General features: G+C 37.3%; 1 protein-coding gene across 5 annotated transcripts; it reads left to right on the top strand.

Annotated features, from left to right (window-relative positions):
• Positions 1-1,514: 1,514 nt before the first annotated feature.
• On the top strand, positions 1,515-18,268 carry LOC114253296 (uncharacterized). 5 transcript variants are annotated; one of them, XM_089727196.1, is made up of 5 exons: positions 1,711-2,095; positions 9,380-9,518; positions 9,731-9,845; positions 11,491-11,690; positions 12,572-18,268. In XM_089727196.1, the coding sequence occupies exons 3-5, from the start codon at positions 9,750-9,752 to the stop codon at positions 12,885-12,887; spliced, it is 612 nt and encodes a 203-aa protein (XP_089583322.1). In that variant the 5' UTR covers positions 1,711-2,095; positions 9,380-9,518; positions 9,731-9,749; the 3' UTR covers positions 12,888-18,268. The 5 variants fall into 5 exon arrangements, with proteins under 5 accessions (XP_028043916.2, XP_028043919.2, XP_089583322.1 ...); XM_089727198.1 differs by having other exon boundaries at positions 1,714-2,095; positions 11,506-11,690; XM_089727197.1 differs by lacking the exon at positions 1,711-2,095 and adding an exon at positions 2,169-2,341.
• The last annotated feature ends 722 nt before the right edge of the window (positions 18,269-18,990 follow it).

The raw sequence follows: 18,990 nt of genomic DNA, 5'->3' as shown, positions 1-18,990 counted from the left end.
AATGTTAATAAATTTTATTTCAGACACAGTTCTATAATTGCAAAGAATTTCATTCACAGTTTTGTTTTCTTATTGCTTTTGTAGGCAAACAAACACACGACTGATGGTGAGTAGTGATTGTCGGTCACGGATGTCAGCAATGCCAGGGAAACAGCCAGTTCGCTGTTAACCGCTGAGTAATCTCCGCAAACCTAGTTGAAAAAAGTACACATGCTTATGAAAGCACAAATCACTCTCCCCAGTTGTTCTAAGTAATGCGTATGAATTTTTTTCGATTGTCGGTGATGCAATGGTAAAAACGATATGATAAAAACGGGGCCATCTTAACAAATTTCTTAGAGCAGTAACTACCTCATGTTGGACAGCTACCAGGATTACCAGGGCCGGATTTAAACTTAATGCCGCTCCTGGGCACCGGAAAAAAATCCCCCCAATACTGGAATTTTACCTAAACTTATAGTTAATATATTTTATTTTTCAAAATTAAAATAACTGATTTATTGCAGAAACTATATCATATGTTATATATGCCAAAAACATAAATGAGTATTTGTTTTTTTTTCTCAATTATAAATTTTGCACTAAGGGTGACTCATAATTATATTACATAAAAAAAGCTAATTAAATTTCTTTAATTCCAGAAAATGGAAAAAATCGATTATTATTTTAAATGTCCAAGGAAACAAATTGATTAAATCATTTTAATTATTGATTTTTACCAAAAGTGCCAAAGTTATAATTCACAACTATTGGATGAATTGAATTTGTTGAATTATCATTTAAACAGATAATTATTAATTAATAGAAATAATAGCAATCTTGATAGATCTAAAAAAATAAATATTACTTTCAAAATTTTGCCGCCCTGGGCACTTGTCCCGCCTGTCTCTAGTGTAAATTCACCACTGAGGATTACTAACTAGGATTTCAACTAATCAAGCAACCAGTTAATTGACGATTTGGGATCTGATTAACACTGATGCTATGTACAACCCATTTGGGTAATTCATATTATATAACTGAGGACTACCACAAGCCAACCAGCCAGTGTGAAGTCGTCGTGGCCTAAGGGATAAGACGTCCGGTGCATTCGTATCTAGCGATGTACCTGTGTTCGAATCCCACAGGCGGGTATAAATTTTTCTAATGAAATACGTACTTAACAAATTACAATTTGCGTAATTACTGGTGATAGGACGTCTTGTGAGTCCGCACGGGTAGGTATCACCACCCTGCCTATTTCTGCCGTGAAGCAGTAATGCGTTTCGGCTTGAAGGGTGGGGCAGCCGTTGTACTGTTACAAATGAGGCCATAGAACTCATGTCTCAAGGTGGGTGGCAGCATTTACATTGTAGATGTCTAAGGGCTCCGGTAACCACTCAACACCAGTTGGGCCGTGAGCTCGTCAACCCATATAAGCAATAAAAAAAATAAAAATAAACCATTAGTGTGCTGAATAGTCGATAAACTAATAACCGTAACTAAATTTAAAGATTTTTGACGTAAAACGCGTTCAAAATAGTTTGCATCAATTTATTCCCTTTGTTAATAGTGTGATCGAGAAATACTTGCATTGTATAACACTCGTATTTTTACTAGATTTTTGATTTGATTTCAAAATAAATGGAAATTAAATCTTATCAATGAATATTTCTTAGAAGTAAGTGGACACAATATCCTCTAAAATCAATGTTTTGACAACATTTGCAACTATCAGAACGCTGCCTTATTTCGGCGGTTTGACAGGTCAGCTTTGAGCCACTTTTTTAGCTTCTCAAGTATTAGCGTATTTTCGTTTTTATTTAGAATATCTTTTGATTTACCTGTAATAAATAATGTATAGGTAGCTTTAACCTTAAAGTCCGATAATCTTTAAAACGTCGGCAAGTGCACTTGCAGTGTTATATAAACTATAGAACGAATCATATCGGCGATCCGATGCACATAGCTACATAGTACGTCAGTGCACGAATGGTGGCTGTAAGATAATGGATGTGGACGCTCCTAACATATTGAAAAGGTGCAGCAGCGCACCTCTGATCAATGAGGCGGCCTCCACAGCGGCCACGTCGCTCACGACCAACACGACACCCAGGTAAAGTACACATTGATGCACACGCCTCTGTGGTTCTACATTATGGTTGTTGCTATGCTGCCTGCCTATTTTTGACAGCTGCTCAGGTCGTCAGTGGGTGCTGTACCCGTATTTAGCCGTGTTTGTGTATTATATATCGATCTTTGCAATCAATTTGGCATATAATGTTTTGATTAAGCATGACAGCTGTGAGACAGTTCCAGTCGAGTGTTACGATGTGTTAGACGCTGTGTTAGTGGCTTTACAGTATGTTTTCTTTTTCATAAAATGTATTTTGACCGATTTGTTGAGAAAGCAAGTATTTAGTAGTTATTAGAAGTAATTTGTTAATTGAAAATTGATTAAATAACAAAGCTTAAACTGTTGGAAGTATTGCTTTAAAAAAAATGGGTTTACAGTTGAGTTACTTCGAAAACCAATAATATGCATTACATTTCTATTGCCACACTGCATTATATGAAAACCAGTTTTTTTTGAAACCGAATAGTACATATTTTATTTTTGGTTCTCTTTAGCACATTATGGCTACACACTATTACCATAACAGCTTACATGGTATGCATATACAGTTAATATTTGTAAAGATACATTCAACATAGAAAAATTAACTTAATATCTATATTTGTAGTAATATAGAAGATTATTTAGAAAAATATATTCAAAATACAAATTATAAAGAATCTCATTGCAACTAAAATCACACTTCATCAATCAACAGAAAACACTTTTGCTTAAGAGGGCAGGGTATTGGTTATACCTCAGGTTTCATCTTGAAACTTGGATTAGGGCATTTATATTATGGTGTCAATTCACTGATTTTCTCAGAGTATTTAAACCATTACATTGCAATCAGCAACCTATGTCTACTAGCAGTAGTGTGCAATATGGATGGTGGTAGCTATCACATTGTGGTAATAATGGGCTACATAAACAACTAATATTGGGTAGGACATGAGCTCACCTGTCCATATAGAAAATGAAGAAGCTCATGTGTCCATCTCACCATCATCCTCCTCAACTTACAAACATCGCTTGCTGAATAAAAGCTGCCTAACTATATTATATTTTAAAAAAGAAACATCACTAACTAAATTAATCTTGTCACAAAAAAAAAACCATTATTTATTATCATTATTAAAAAAAAACAAAAACTAATAGATAAATTGCATATGCAGAACATTTTCATATTGATTAAAAAGATGATTATTTTTATTGTTTATGAATCTCTATACTTACTACAAGTCTGTTGCTTGTACCAGCTCTGTATTTTGTGGTATTCTAACTAGGAGTATCCTAATTATAACATTTGACTTGTCCTAATTAATAAAAAGTCCTATCATTTTCACAAACATTTCCTGAAATAGGATAATTTCTGGAAGGCAAACCTGAAAAGTAATGAACTTCACCATAAAATAATGTTAATATGCTAAGCTAAATTTCATAACTTACATGCATAGTCATTTGATATTTTTGCTAGTGCTATGGCGCATTGTGAGCATACATCAAATTGTATTCTTGGTTGCATATGTAATGAAAACTTCTTATACTGTTTAGTTATAAATAAAAGCTATTATTAATAAATCTGAGATTACAAATTGGTCAAATTGACTATTTCTAACCTGAAGCAATATTTTTTATTTAATATTTTATGTCAGGACAGGTTTCCAATTGCCATTTTTAAAAGACAATATGATTACAATTTTTTGTGGGAAAGCTCCCTGAAATCTGTATTCATTTATTTGTTTGCATACTCTTTGCATCAGTCTCGATTGCTAGATTATGTGATGTAACTTCAACCAACAGCTTCTCTGATATTCTTTCATCTGTTCTGACATACAATATCACATACTGTCTTAGCTACCATAAAGCAAATTGGACCGAGTCATCTCTGCTTCTTGCCTATTATTTTTATAGTGACCATAAGCATTTGGAAGCTATCACCAGATTTACTAAGTTAGCTATGTATCCAAAGAATTGCAGATGTCAAGAACAATTTTATAGGTGTATAGTTCTATAGTTTTTCAACATGATCCTGATACTAATGAATCATATAAGTTTTACCAAAACCCAATATTTAATAAAAAAACAAGTTATTTCCACTTATGACGCGTGACACTTTTGAGATAAAAGAACACCCTAGCTTTAATAGAGAAGATGGTTGGTGTTTATCAAACACCTGGAATCCTCTCATCGTAAAGATCAATGCCCTAGTCAAATGAAAGCCAGACCTCCAGCTACTGTTTAAATCTGCTTAGTTTATTCTATCTGTAATTTTTACTTACTGAAATGAAACGGACATATAAATAGAATGATTTTATAAAAAACTAATCAGTAGCAAAATATTCAAATCTTGATGTATTATAATATCTTAGTCATCACTGGCCATGAAAACTGTAAAGTATTTGCAATGTCGGAAATAGTGAAATGAAAGTACATATTATGAGAGAGATTAAACAGTAAAAGGAGTTTTAATAATTTCGAATGAATTTAAATATTCTTCACAGGCATATGTTAGTAAACCTGGTAGTTGATCATGTGCAAATTTCTACCCCTTAAAATAATGTGGAGAAAATTAAATGTGAACTAGTCAGTTTCATATTGCGTATGCTACCAATCTTAGGCATATCATTTTTGGCCTAGACCTAACCCTAGATAATTTACTTTAAGACTTAAAACATTCTGTATGTTCCATGTGTGGTGCTCTGAGGAATTGTTTGAGATGATCTCATCATCTAGTTTTTACTATCACACCGCCCGCCACCGGAGTAGAGTTCATCCATACTACCTGGATCCACCGAGTTCATCTACAGTGCGCTTCCAGAGATCTTTTTTGCCACGTACCATCCGGCTTTGGAATGAACTCCCCTCCACGGTGTTTGCCGAGCGCTATGACATTTCCTTCAAGCGAGGCCTGTGGAGAGTATTAAACTGTAGGCAGCGGCTTGGCTGTGCCCCTGGCATTGCTGACCTTCAATGGGCGACGATATCCACTCACTATCAGGTGGGCCGTATACTCGTCTGCCTGTAAGGGCAATAAAAAAAAAACTTTAATCAAGTATATATCATCAGAGCTATAACTTGATTGAAAATATGTATATAAAAAAGCCCAGTACCACCAATCAGACATGGCTAGTCATTAAAACTGAGATAAAATATAAAATCGCGCGCAATGTTCCACTTAGAATCTCGATCGAGATATTTATCATCATTATCACATACAATATTCTGATTGCAGATGGTGACGTTAATGAATAAATAAAATATTTTTGAGCCAATTAACTGAATGCATTTGTTGATAACGCGTGTAGTCAAAACATAACATGAATAACATGTTTTGTTATGTAGCGTGTGCAGCATTTAAGTGGATTTAATGAGAAGATTCAATAGCATTGTTGGTATTTAAGGTCTGTAATGTAACGGATGTCTGAGCAATTCTTCAGCGTGCGGATGAGGAATGAGAGGAATTTGGAGAATGCCAGTGGATTTGCGACTCTAGTGTAGGTTTAAGGAGCCCCTATCAATATGCATTACGCTCACCTCCGCATTCTTTTCCCTGCTTAGACAAATTTCTTAACAACCTATTTGTGCATCTTTACATGGTTTGTTCAAGTTTATAGAATAAGTAAGCTGACGTAAAACTCGAAAGGCCATAACTAGAATGTATTGTTCCCGCTTGGTATGAGCCGTTGAATCCGATTAATTAAATTATAATATCAGAGGTCATACGATCATCTGATAATAATATCGAGGGGTGAAAGGCTGTTTGGTTTAAGCGACATTTCGCTTAATATGCGACATAAAATTAAACAATTCGATGTTTCTAATTGAATTTTAATTAAGTTTACTCCGTTCAAATAACTGAAGAAGTTTTGTTTTAACGATATTTTTCCGAATTTTAAACTTTCTAACTGGTGGTAGGACCTTTTGTGAGTCTGCGCGGGTAGGTACCACCACCCTGCCAATTTCTGCCGTGAAGCAGTAATGCGTTTCGGTTTGAAGGGCGGGGCAGTTGTAACTATACTGAGACCTTATAACTTATATCTCAAGGTGGGCGGCGGCATTTACGTTGTAGATTTCTATGGGCTCCAGTAACCACTTAACACCAGGTGGGCTGTGAGCTCGTCTACCCATCTAAGCCATAAAAAAAAACTTTCAATGGCTCTCCTGTAACAGTTGCAAAAATGTCGCTAAAACCAAATAACCTTTCACCTCTCGATATGCAAAAGGTTAATTGAGACCGTCAGCGCAAAAGTGGCCTAAGCTTATCATAGTTAGTATGGAGATAATGAGGTTTGAATTTACTTTTACACTGCTTCGTAAGCAATAATAACACGCGCAAAAATAATGTTTAATGAAATAGTCACACTATGGGTGAAACATCATAAAATAAAAGCTGCTGCGTGAGACACCAGATCGATGTCTATTGTGTTCACAGATTAAGATCGGAACGCATACTCGCTCTCGGTAAAAATAGGCGATATGGTGGATACTAAAGATGTCGATACATCGGAAACTCAAAAAATGAACTTGCTTTTTTTTTTTTTTAAGTAGGAAAAGAAATTCAATATTCTTCAGTTCACTGTTCGCATTTAATTGCCCGTAGTCATAACAGTAATTGAAATTGATATTGTGTTCGAATGCTATTGTTATTCGCTATGAAACGTAACGGCATCTTGTTTTGTTTGAATCGTTGTATCGTATTAACTGTTTTGTAATATGCGTTTTGCATTCGATTATACATATTTGAAAACGTTTCAATTTGTCTTTGCATGTTCAAATTCTTGCTACCGTATCATGTTTCGTATTTATACAAAATTAATTAAATCAATCCGTTTTTAATAAACGTAAATTGAATATTGTTTCCACCAAATAGCATTAGTGGAACAGGCTTAGGGGCGTTGAAAAGTCTTAGCTGCCAGACCCATAGACACAGCCCACTGAGTTCCTCGCCGGCTCGTCTCGGTGGGCCGCGATTCCAATACGGTGGTAAATTCTGCGAAGCACGGCTCTTGCTAGGATCAGCGTCACGGCGTAGCTGGAATAGTCCCTTAGCGAAAAGGTACAAAAAAAAAACTGGAAGAAAAAAGTTTTTTTAGAGCACCGTATAGCCTAGCCTAGCTCACAGTCCCCCTAATGTTAACACAGTTCATATCATCACAACGTGAATGCACCCATCCTTATTGAAGTCTCAGTTCATTCATAATTGGAACCGCTGTCTCACCTTTGATTGACATGACTTGCGGCAGAAATAGGCTGGAAGTTGACACCAACCTGTTCGCAACATCAAAAGCTGTCAAAGCTCTCAAAACGTTTATGTAGTTGATGGTTATGGCTCAAGGTACCGTTTTTAAGCCGCTTCTTCATTCTACCATCAGATGCGTAAAAAAAATTGTTATTCAGTTAATTTCATGACCAATGGTATCTGTTAACTTAGAATTCGCACATCCAGCATCCAATTGAACAGGATATTAGCGTCGAGGTGGAATCACGTGCATCCTGTCCGACTATCAACTCGTACACATTCACATCCTCTTTGGAAGTTCAATTACGCGACAATTGATGCGGCCTTTTCACACGACAAACCAAAAGATTCCTTTGGCCACGAATTGATTGTATACTTGCTTCTGTTTCGACGTCTCCCTTGTCTATTGTGCGATCTGTATGGGGTATCGATGCGGAATCGCGACGCACCTCTCATACAGTGTTCAAGGTAGGGATTACGGGTAGAGTTCGCAAAGTAAATTGAGTTAAATCGTATACCTACAGACATAAGTCTCAAATTAGGTTGGAGCAATAACTCTGGACGAGGAAGTCGCATACCTGCATACATTTCGATGAACCTGGCAGACGTTTGCCTAAATATTATATAACGCAAGATAAAATTATAATATCGTAGTTTCTCGGTCTATAGGATAAGTCCATTTCGGATTTGAGTAAAGTTTGTTTGGAATTCTATATGAATTTAATGAAACTTTTGATTGTGTACCGCCATACAGGTCTGTTAGTTCCAAGTAACTTGTGGAGATATCATAATTTAATCAAATATCTTACTTGATGTCGTGTTAAGAATTTTCAATTCACAGCGTTATTTTTGATAAAATCTTTCACAAAAGCTCAATTTAAATTATGATGTTACCACGTCGATTGATGTTGGATGCATTTTTAGCGAATGTGCGTGCTTATGATGCGCACGCAATTCTAATATACCACGTAAACCGGTAATTTAAAACTAATTGAGTCTGTTTGTAAAGTGTTGGAAACAAAAGAATTGTGTTACAATATGCCCGAATCGTACTGGAATCCACTTTTTTTTTCCTACCTAAGCTGATGGTCTAGCTAGAGAGACCATATCAGCGTGTCACCTGACTTTGTTGTTAACACAAACCCTAGCGAGGGCCGTGCTTCGCAGAATGTACCACCGGATCGGAAACGCGACCCACTGAGAAGATACGGCGAGAAACTCAGTGGGCTGTGTCTGTGGGTTAATTTACTCGCCGAGCCCTTCGTCACAAGCGACGGGTTCGACAAGCAAAGGCTCCCGGCGGTAAACGTTCACGACTATCGAACACTACGCATCTTTTTTCCTCTACTTAATCGTTGGTAGCCTAAGGGGCTATTGCAACTTCGCGCAGACCAGTAGGTGACCTCACGGGCTATAGCTGAAAGTGAGAAACTTAGTGGGCTGCTACATCGTTTGTACAGTACATAACTAAGATTTTCAGGATAAAATGAAAACATAGGGAGACGGCTGGGACTTCATGGATCGCGAACGCTATCTCGCTGTTCGCAGTCGATCGTTATTGTGTTATGCATTAATAATAATAATAATGAAAAATAGCAGTTGGGCACTGGACGGAGGCCAAGTGAGACGCGGTGAGAGTGCAAACTAAGTGCACTGTGTTTTTCTACGGGTTGCATTTGCCCCAGTTTCGTGTCCGTTCCTCGCAGTAGACTGACGTCCGAACGCCCCAGTGTTTCCTAAATCTCAGTGCTTCTAAAACTTCTATAACCAGGACTTGGCATTAAAACTTTGGCTCACAAATACAGAAGCTTTCGACCTTTTTTCCACCCTCCGTTCTAGATTCAAAAATATTATTCAGATGTTTCAGATAGTACTGTCGTGAAGTAAATAAAAAACCACGCAATTTATTTTGCGACATTTAATAGATGTTTTAAAATTTTGTTTTAATATTAATCAATAATTTAAGTGAACACCGTGTGGTCTCATAGCGACCATATTGAAAATTTTGAAATAAATGTTTGCTCGAATTATTTGCTGTGCAGGTTTGTCTGCCTCCTGATTGAGAAATTCTAAATGAGCAAGACGATGTTTTATCATTGAACATTAGGAATGGAAAGAACGAAATGTTACATTAAAACGTTGACTACAAATATTTCGAACAGATCGCACCGTTGTTCATCCGTAAGTTCATTATGTCTAGATAACGAGATCGTTGATGTTTGAATATAACGGTAATTGTAGAGATGTTAACCTGCTATATCACCTCTGTAATTGGTCGTTAACGAAAACATTATGCTCAAAATTTATTTATTAAATCCTGCATTGTTTAATTAGGAAAGAGCGTAGGTACATGTTGGAGCGCTGTCAAATTATGTGTATAATTATTGTTTCAGGAACACATCGATCTTTAGCATGTTCTCGAACAATAATCTGTCGAGGACGCGACGTTTCAGTAGCGGCAGTTTCAGTCCTATGTCGCATACGCCTCAGGTCGCTCACAATATTGCTGTAAGTTGCACAATTTTTAGTAAATATTTATTTTGGTTATATTATCGTAGATGTCCAAGTCGTGCTTTTTCATGGTGTTAAGCGATTGTCAGAGCCCATAGATGTCAAAACTGCTGCCCACTTTAGGCAGGTTAGCAAGGTAAAGCCCAGTGTTAGACGAACAGCCATTCTAATATTCAAATCGACACCATTAGGGCTCAGAACATCCTCCAAATACAAAGTTTGGTTCGTTTGACCTAAATAATAAAGAAGTACATTTTTGTAAGATGATCGTCTGGATCAAAAAATGTTTAAAACCTTATAAAGTTCGTAGATAATCTCATTGGTAATTAATGAAAAACAAAATACAAGCTTAGCAGCAGTAATCAGCCCATGGTGAACCTATCTAATTAGGGTCGCAGTCTTGTAGTAGTACACGAGGCTATGGCTTCTAGAAACGTATGGAAGACTCGTTGAGACCGAAAGCCTAATAAAAACGTTCAAAGAACGACTATGAATCCGCAATTTGAGACATTTATCAACGCGAATACTGGGTCAGCGGTTAATTAAATCGATCTCGTGCCAGCATTGACTGTATCGGCCACGTGATAACGAGATCAGATTGTGTGTCGACACATTGCCAACTGGCAATAGTGATCCCTCGTGAACATTACTATGCGGCTGCACAGTTTGAGAATAGGGTGTCTTTGAACCATATAGTGACGTGACGATATAGTGTACATACTTTTAAACTTATAACTATATTTTATGGTCATTGGTCGTAGTGTATTGTAAGGTCGCACGGCTAGGTTCCCTCACCGTTTCGCTGCTAAGCCACCCAAGGCTTCGGTGCGAAGGGCTTAGCTGTACTTGTAAGAGTTTGACCTCTTTGTATCAACCAGCTTCGGCACGCCGCCTTATGTAGACCAGACTTTAGAAATTATAAATAAACTAGCGGACCCGACAAACGTTGTTTTACCATATATGAAATTTCTAGGGAATTTCTTCTCTGTGAACGATGAAGGAATATAAAAATAACAAAACCTCATTCAACCACATAATGCCTCAAAATAACAAAAAAAAAATTGTTCAAAAAATAAAAAAATAAATGTTAGGGGTGGACAACCCTTATCATTTAGGGGTATAAAAAATACATAGTAGCCGATTCTCAGACCTACTGAACATGCATATAAAAAACTTTATTAAAATCGGTCAAACCGTTTCAGAGGAGTATGTTAACTAACATTGTGACACGAGAATTTTATATATAATATGTACACAAGTGTTAATTTTGTTCGCTTTTAGGTACCTCAAGCACCGGTCATCGTTCTCGTCGAACCCGTCGCTTGCGACGAATGGCTCGACGAGTAAATTAACCCTCAGACACAGCTCACTGAGTTTCTCGCCGGATCTTCTCAGTGGGTCGCGTTTCCGATCCGGTGGTAGATTCTGCGAAGCACGGCTCTTGCTAGGGTTCTTGTTAGCATTGTCGTCAGGTTTGAGCCCCATGAGCTCACCTACTAGTTAAGGTTCCGCTGATATAGCCTCTCAAGGCTGGCTATCAGCATAGGTAGAATAAAAAAAATAAAAAAAAAATTCTCAGGATCAAATCGAGGGTCGTGAAGAGACCTCGCTTTGAATCCAACAATTTATAAACCAATATTAGCAATTCGAATTCCAGGCCCAAAACGCGTGGGGCCCACGGTTGGGTCGCGTGAACCAGCTGCGGGCGGAAGAGTGCGCTGACGTCAGCAACACGCGTGAGGTCGCGCACGAGCGGGAGGTCCACACCGCCATGCAGATGGGGCAATCCTGTGAAGACCTCACGCTGGCCGGCCTAGCCAACTCCCCTACTAGGATACCTAGGTAATTTTATTGTTGACTGTGGTAGGACCTCTAGGCCCAACCATCTAAGGATTAAAAAAGAAGAAAAGACAGCCAAGTCATTCGAATCCCGCATGTGTGTATCAATTTTTCTAATGAAAGATTTTTTTTTTATTGCTTAGATGGGTGGACGAGCTCACAGCCCACCTGGTGTTAAGTGGTTACTGGAGCCCATAGACATCCACAACGTAAATGCGCCACCCACCTTGAGATATAAGTTCTAAGGTCTCAAGTATAGTTAAAACGGCTTCCCCACCCTTCAAACCGAAATGCATTACTGCTTCACGGCAGAAATAGGCAAGGAGGTGGTACCTACCCGAGCGAACTCACAAGAAGTCCTACCACCAGTAAATAATAGTAAAGCTATACTTAACAAATTACAAATTGCGTAATTAGTAGTGAAAGGACGTCTTGTGAGTCCGCACGGGTAGGTACCACCACCCTGCCTATTTTCTGCCGTGAAGCAGTAATGCGTTTCGGTTTGAAGGGTGGGGCAGCCGTTGTAACTATACTTGGGACCTTAGAACTTATATCTCAAGGTGGGTGGCGCATTTATGTCGTAGATGTCTATGGGCTCCAGTAACCACTTAACACCAGGTGGGCTGTGAGCTCGTCCACACATTTATGCAAAAAAAATATGCTAAGGAACAATTAAGCAGTAGGCAGCGGCTTGGCTCTGCCCCTGGCATTGCTGAAGTCTATGGGCGACGGTAACCACTCACCATCAGGTGGGCCGTATGCTCGTCTGCCTACAAGGGCAATAAAAAAAATGCGATTGCATATCCGCGTAATGCGCATATTATGCCTTAAATCGTTAATTTTTGAAGAGTTCCTTTCGTTAAGGAATTGTGAAATCGTTCTAGGTTCTCAACAGCGGTGTCGCCATCGTCGACGCGCAAGTACACGACTCGACGGAGCCTGTCCCCGATCGCGATCAGAGCGTCGAACTTCAGTCCGGTGAGTCGGCCCACTGTGCTCATAGGGAAGCGGCGCTGCGACGACGCCGACTCACCGCACTCGAAGCGGATGTGCACCGCGGACAGACTCACCCCCTCCACCCCGGGCACCCCGGACTCGGACTCGCTCGAGTGCACCTTCAGGCCGGTCTCGCCGCGAGTCCAGCCCATGATCGAGGCCCAGGACCCGCCGGAGAACCACAAGCGATCGAACCCCAGCTAATATTTCGTGATGCAGTTTGGGAATTTCGATCTGTCGATAATCGAGACGGCCGCGTTTTTATGGGCGCTCGTCATTACCTTTGTCTTTGTTTATGTGTTTAATAAAAAAATGTAAATTTAATAATTAATGCGTGTAAATTATTTTTAATGTTTTTGCATTTATAATGTATTGCCATAGTAGTGCGGGATACGAGCAGTGAAACGTAACAATTGTGAGTCACAAATCGAAATTCCCAAACCGAGCTAAAGCCACGAGGACGTTCTACAATAAAACGTATGTTAGGTTTTTAGGTTTGTTCCAAACAATATACGAATATGTAATTTGTAAGTTCCCGAGCGGGATCCCGATTCGGTTTCTGAGTAAAAGCTGAAGCGTCTCTCTCTCTCTCTCGTTCTCCCGGATGTTTTTGTCGGCTCATTTGTTATCGGGTCGCATACATAATTAATAATGTCATAAGAATCATTCCAATTTTCATATTCAATGTTTCGTCGAACTCACCGCGTAATGTATTCAAAACAAATCGAGATCGAACAGACAATAACACAACAGAGCGTCAAATATTAAAAAAAATAGTATTTTTCAGATGGCAGTCAGACAAACTAAACTTATTAATTTCGCCTACCGATTTTATCCGTCTACCTTCAAAATTATCGGTTTTTTTGCAGAGATATCAATTTACTCAGAAACCGTTTTAAGACGAAAACTATAAAAACATCCTCCGTCCTACTTTCACAGTTTAAAATTCATTGAACTAGAACGGGACAGTTGTTTGGTTTTCGTCTTCTATTTGTTTCTAAGCCAAGGAATGAACGCGTCTAACCTGTTATCAGCCAAAGCATCTTGTATATACTAGTTGTAAGAAAGTTCCGAGCGAACGACTTTATTTGTATATATAATATTTAATGAATAAAATGTTAGTCGTAAGCAATAATATTATTTACTAATGCGCGGTAAAAACCTTGACCCGATTCAGAAGATACATGAAGAGCGATTATTTCCTCAGGTCTCTGCATTAAGAATAGAGTTTAGGAGTTAGTAGAGTATTATGTAGAGACAGTTCCTATCGTGTGCAACATTTTATACCAAAAAAGTAGGCGCTGATTCGAAGGAGCCGCCGGACGCATGCCGCCGGACCCATGACGCCGGACGCATGCCGCCGTAAAGTTTAAAAACTGAACACTACCCTCACGAATCGAACAGGGTTTTTATTGCGCTGAACATAAATGTCAATTTGCATTGATTTTGGAGACGAAATAGTCGCGTAGTAATCGTATTTTAATTTGACCGTGTAAAAACAACGTTCGTTTACATTGAACTGTCGCATCACAGAACGACTCGGGTCGTAAAATAGAAAAAAAAAACTGTTTATTGTAATTATTACAATCTGTGCTCGTGTTTTTTTTTAGAGTCTACGATTTATTTCGTAGAATTATTCCATTTTAATTTAATGATTTTAAAGAAAGTTTCATTTATTATTATATAATTGTGACAGTACACGTATTTATCATTTATTTTTTACAATTCAGATTCGACTAACTACCTATTGGGTAATAACTACATACGGACCTCTGTTGAATGAATCAAGCTAATATTATGTATAGTTAGTACCCGGTGATGTGTACAGTCGGCTGCAGAATTGCTTCGAAGTATTTAATTCCATTATTATTAGTATAATTTTTCCCCTATCTAAACGCCTATAGGGGCTATTCTAGCTACTTGCGGACGGGTAGGTGAGCTCACGGGCTCAACCTGAGAGAATTTACTAACACTAGCCCTAGCAAGAGCAGTACTTCGCAGAATCTACCGCCGGATCAGAATCGCGACCCACTGAGAAGAACCGGCGAGAACTGTGAAAATTCCATGAACACTATTTATTTACAGTATAATGTAGGTCATTAAAAGTAAACTAACATGACGTTGACAATCACCGGCCCGGCCTAACCTTATTTACGCTTTTTATGGAACTACCGTTTCATTCTAAATAATGGTGTATTTGACGCCAAAAATATATATTTGTCACCTAAATCATATATCAATCAATACACTTACAAGTTTATTATTATGCATAATGATAGTTATTAATATTGACAAACAGAGTGATCTTCTATTTCAACTACTAAAGTAAGGAGCACCATCTCAGTGTTTTTAAAAGTATCCGCTGAAAGAGAACCAATTAAAGTGGCGCCATAGTAGCAAGTGGAAAGATTTAAAAAACAGCACTTAAACTATTAGATTAGGTTACTAAATTACGAAGGAAAGAAACACTTCCTACGTAAATTATAATAAAAAATAAATAGTTGAAATTTTCAATACTGTATATTTTTTTTAACTACACAAGTTACAATAGTATTAAAATTTTAAATTCAACACACTACACTCTGTTTACAACTGCCATATTCATTATCATTTTCATTTCCTACACTAGCGTTATTTCGGTGAGTCTTGCAAAAACGACTTGCTGTTTACAGGCGGAAACTTTTTCAGCTTGTCCCCTATACAAGATGATCCTCCTTACTTCTATCCTCCATCTACTAAATAACTTAAATACGTTTATTTATATTAAAAGAAAATTCCTTGAATTCGAACACTTCTATAGAAAACATATAGGTAATTTCGACGATTGATGTTTGTCAAAGTTGATGTTATATAAATAAAGTTACCGGCTGAGTAATATGTTCTCAATACGACATATGGCAGTGTAGGTACCAGTAGAGCCGCCACGCGATGGATCGTATTCACTGTAGGGACTGTAGGGACCATGCGACTGGTTCCTAAGCGAGCAATGTACTTTTGTAGTCGACTGTACAATAAACATCTTTAACAGTTGTCTCAACGTAGACGTGCACCATTTCTTCTTCTGAAATTTTGCTAATGTACGTAATTTCTGTAATTCACAGAATTGAGTTGTTTTTTTTTTCCAATTTAAATTTATACATTATTGATTGTATTATAACTACTATACATTCTGTTGCGTCTTCTTAAATTGCTAACGATTAACTAACATCAATGTTACCAATTAAGGAATATGTATAATTTTAAAATCCGATTGTAGGATTGGTTACCGCGCAATTGTAATTTTCATTATGGGAATTAAACAATTAGTAGTTTTAACACTAATCATACCAACACGTTCTGGTACCTATTTCTACCATAGCGGGTAGATAACGGTATAAGACAAGTGTTACTAAAAATAAACAAAACAAACAATAAAAACATAATAACTGTAGATTAATTGGTAAGAAAAAGGCATGAAGTCAAATGTGCAAAAGCAATAAGAAGATAATTATGTGCAGTTTCAATGCGAAAGTTCAAAATGGGTCATTGGTACCCGTTATGGTATGTTTAGTGTTAAAGACTCAACTGACTTCAATCGACACCTAATAGAGTGCGTCTGCAGGTGTCTAGAGAAATTAGAAAGAATATTGATGATTATCTTGTATTCAGCAGATGTTTGTGCAAGATTACCTATCTAGTGCATGTCACTACTTCAGTTTTAATAACAGTAATGATTTCTTTTTTAATTACGAATCTTTCGGAGTATCCGTGGCCGAACGTGAACTAGCAGCCACAAGTTTTGTAATCGAGTGTACAACTCGCTTATTGATCCGCGACACCAGTGTGCTTGGTGCGAGTTTTTTAACGTTCTCGATAGCGTAAAAGTTAACTCAAATTTGTATGCAGTGGAACGTTTTCTTACGTTTGTTTGTAAAATTATATAGCGTAGAAGTTAACCAGTTGGAAAGTTTACCTATGTTTGCGCCTAGGGGCGCTGTTCCAACTGCAGACAAATCGATGCCTCCAATGAAACACTACGCTAACTCCAAATTCGTAGATTTACAGGAAGAGCGTTTAAACGAAAAAAGTTGTAAAAATTTTTATTATTGCAGATATATTTATGGTTTTTTTGTGTAACTAGCTGATTAACTCTTGCTTCGAACCCCATCAATAATGATTAATTGTAATACTTTTAACATAGTGAAGCGATTTGCGTGGCAAACCAAAATTTCAAAATTTTGAGTTAGAGTAGTGTTCATTGGAGGCATCGAAATTTGAGTTAACTTTTACGCTATCGAAAACTTTAGGAAACTCGCACTAAGCACAACACCGAATCTTAGCCTTGCGAAAGTAACGCGTTATCAATGAATTATCCGCCGATTTAATATTAAGTTTTTTTTTTGTTTTACATTATTTTAATTAAGTTTAAGTATTAGTAGTGTAACTAAACAAAGCCACTTTTCTTTCGAGTTTTTGATTAACAATTGGCAGCTTCTGTGCGCGTTTCATAATTTGAGGTCGTGAATTTTGTTGATCCGAAAATCGGTTACTTCATTATTCAAATTCTCTTAAGATTTATTATTAGAAAAGTGATTCCATTAAATACCAATTTGAACGTTTTTTTTTTAAACTTTAATTAGATGCCTGATATATGAATGATGTATGTACATATACGTGTATGTAGGTATAAATTTAATGCGTTTAAATTGAAATTTTAATTCAATATTAAAATATGTAATTTCGAATTGATAATCGTTTTTTATATTAAGTCTGATTAAACTACATAAAAAAAATGTAAGGAATCGGAATAGTGTAATAAAAATGTTTTTGTGTTTCTTACCAAAAGTAGGCACGAAGCTATTATGAAAATATTTTTAATATCCAATCGTTATTCGTCAATCGCTTCACGCGCTCCGGTAAAAAATTAATACATAAGCGTTACCATTTCAAAATAAAAGTAAGGTTAAATTAATTGTAACAATGCTATTAAATAAAATAAAAGTACTGTAAAATTGATTAGATACCTCAATATAAATAAACGCGGCGAAGTTGTTACGTGCATTTCAATGTAAGTATTTTGTGCTATGTAAATGTACATATTAAATTAGTTGTAAAATTTGAATAAAATTATATATTTTAGGAACGTTGTAATTAGATTCGCGACGAGTCGCATCGCAGCACCTATGATACTGGGCAAGGCGTGGCCTAGCAGGCTCTCGGCTGCACCGGCCCAATCCCTACTCACTGGCAACACTGACACTTTATGTTCAGTGTTGCCATGTTCTTAGATATTTAAAAATCCAACGAAAGAACTCCCAATACACTCCAATAATCAAAGTTTTTGGGATAATATGAAAAGCTAATTAAAAATAACGTTCGATTCTGTCTTCCAATATTTTAAGCGATTTTGTATCGTTTTTGTCGACCAGTATTATAGTTGCGCGTGGAATTTGTAACATCCTGTAAACAAGATGATAGTAGTGATGTGAACATGTGAATAGATATTTTGTAATTTTTGTATGTATAATGAATTGGGAGTGTGTACGAACGCAAAAATTTGAAAATGAAAATTTGTTTTCAGACGTGATTAAATCACATGCAATATTTTTTGTAGTATTATTTCGTTATAAATCTATTATTATATGGTGCAGTTAAGAATGTTTTACATCTAACATTCTTAAAATAAAAATGCTATTGAAACGTGATCCTTCTGATATTCGGTCATCATAACACAATTTTTACATATCCGACCCAGGCGACGGAGCAGAGCAAAGCCGCCGTCGCCCAAAACATGTCTTATCGGATCCCGGATCCACTATGGGTGCTTTTAGGCTCTTCAAGCACCGGTCACGGTTTTTACGGCGTATATAGGTGCAAGAGCTCACAGCCCACCTGGTGTTAAGTGGTTACTGGAGCCCATAGAAATCTACAACGTAAATGCCGCCGCCCACCTTGAGATATAAGTTATAAGGTCTCAGTATAGTTACAACCGCTCCGCCCTTCAAACCGAAACGCATTACTGCTTCACGGCAGAAATAGGCAGGGCGTTGATACCTACCCGTGCGGACTCACAAGAGGTCCCTACCACCAGTATAAATAGTTCGGTTCCTACTTTGGGCATTGTGTGTAGAACAGGTTTGTTTGCTCTTTGCCTGGGTGTTTAGTATCTATATACTTAGTCTGGCCATAAATACTGTTACAATTAAAAATAAACAAAATATTACGTTTGAATTTGGAATCTGTCATTTTTATATGATTGCTCACTGGGTTTTCTCATTTTGGCGCCAATACATTGTACAATATTTTGCGATATTAAAATGGAGTGGGG

Source organism: Bombyx mandarina, chromosome 04, assembly GCF_030267445.1.
Source record: "Bombyx mandarina strain Sakado chromosome 04, ASM3026744v2".
Lineage (NCBI taxonomy): Eukaryota > Metazoa > Arthropoda > Insecta > Lepidoptera > Bombycidae > Bombyx > Bombyx mandarina.
This window is presented reverse-complemented; position numbering and strand designations above follow the sequence as displayed.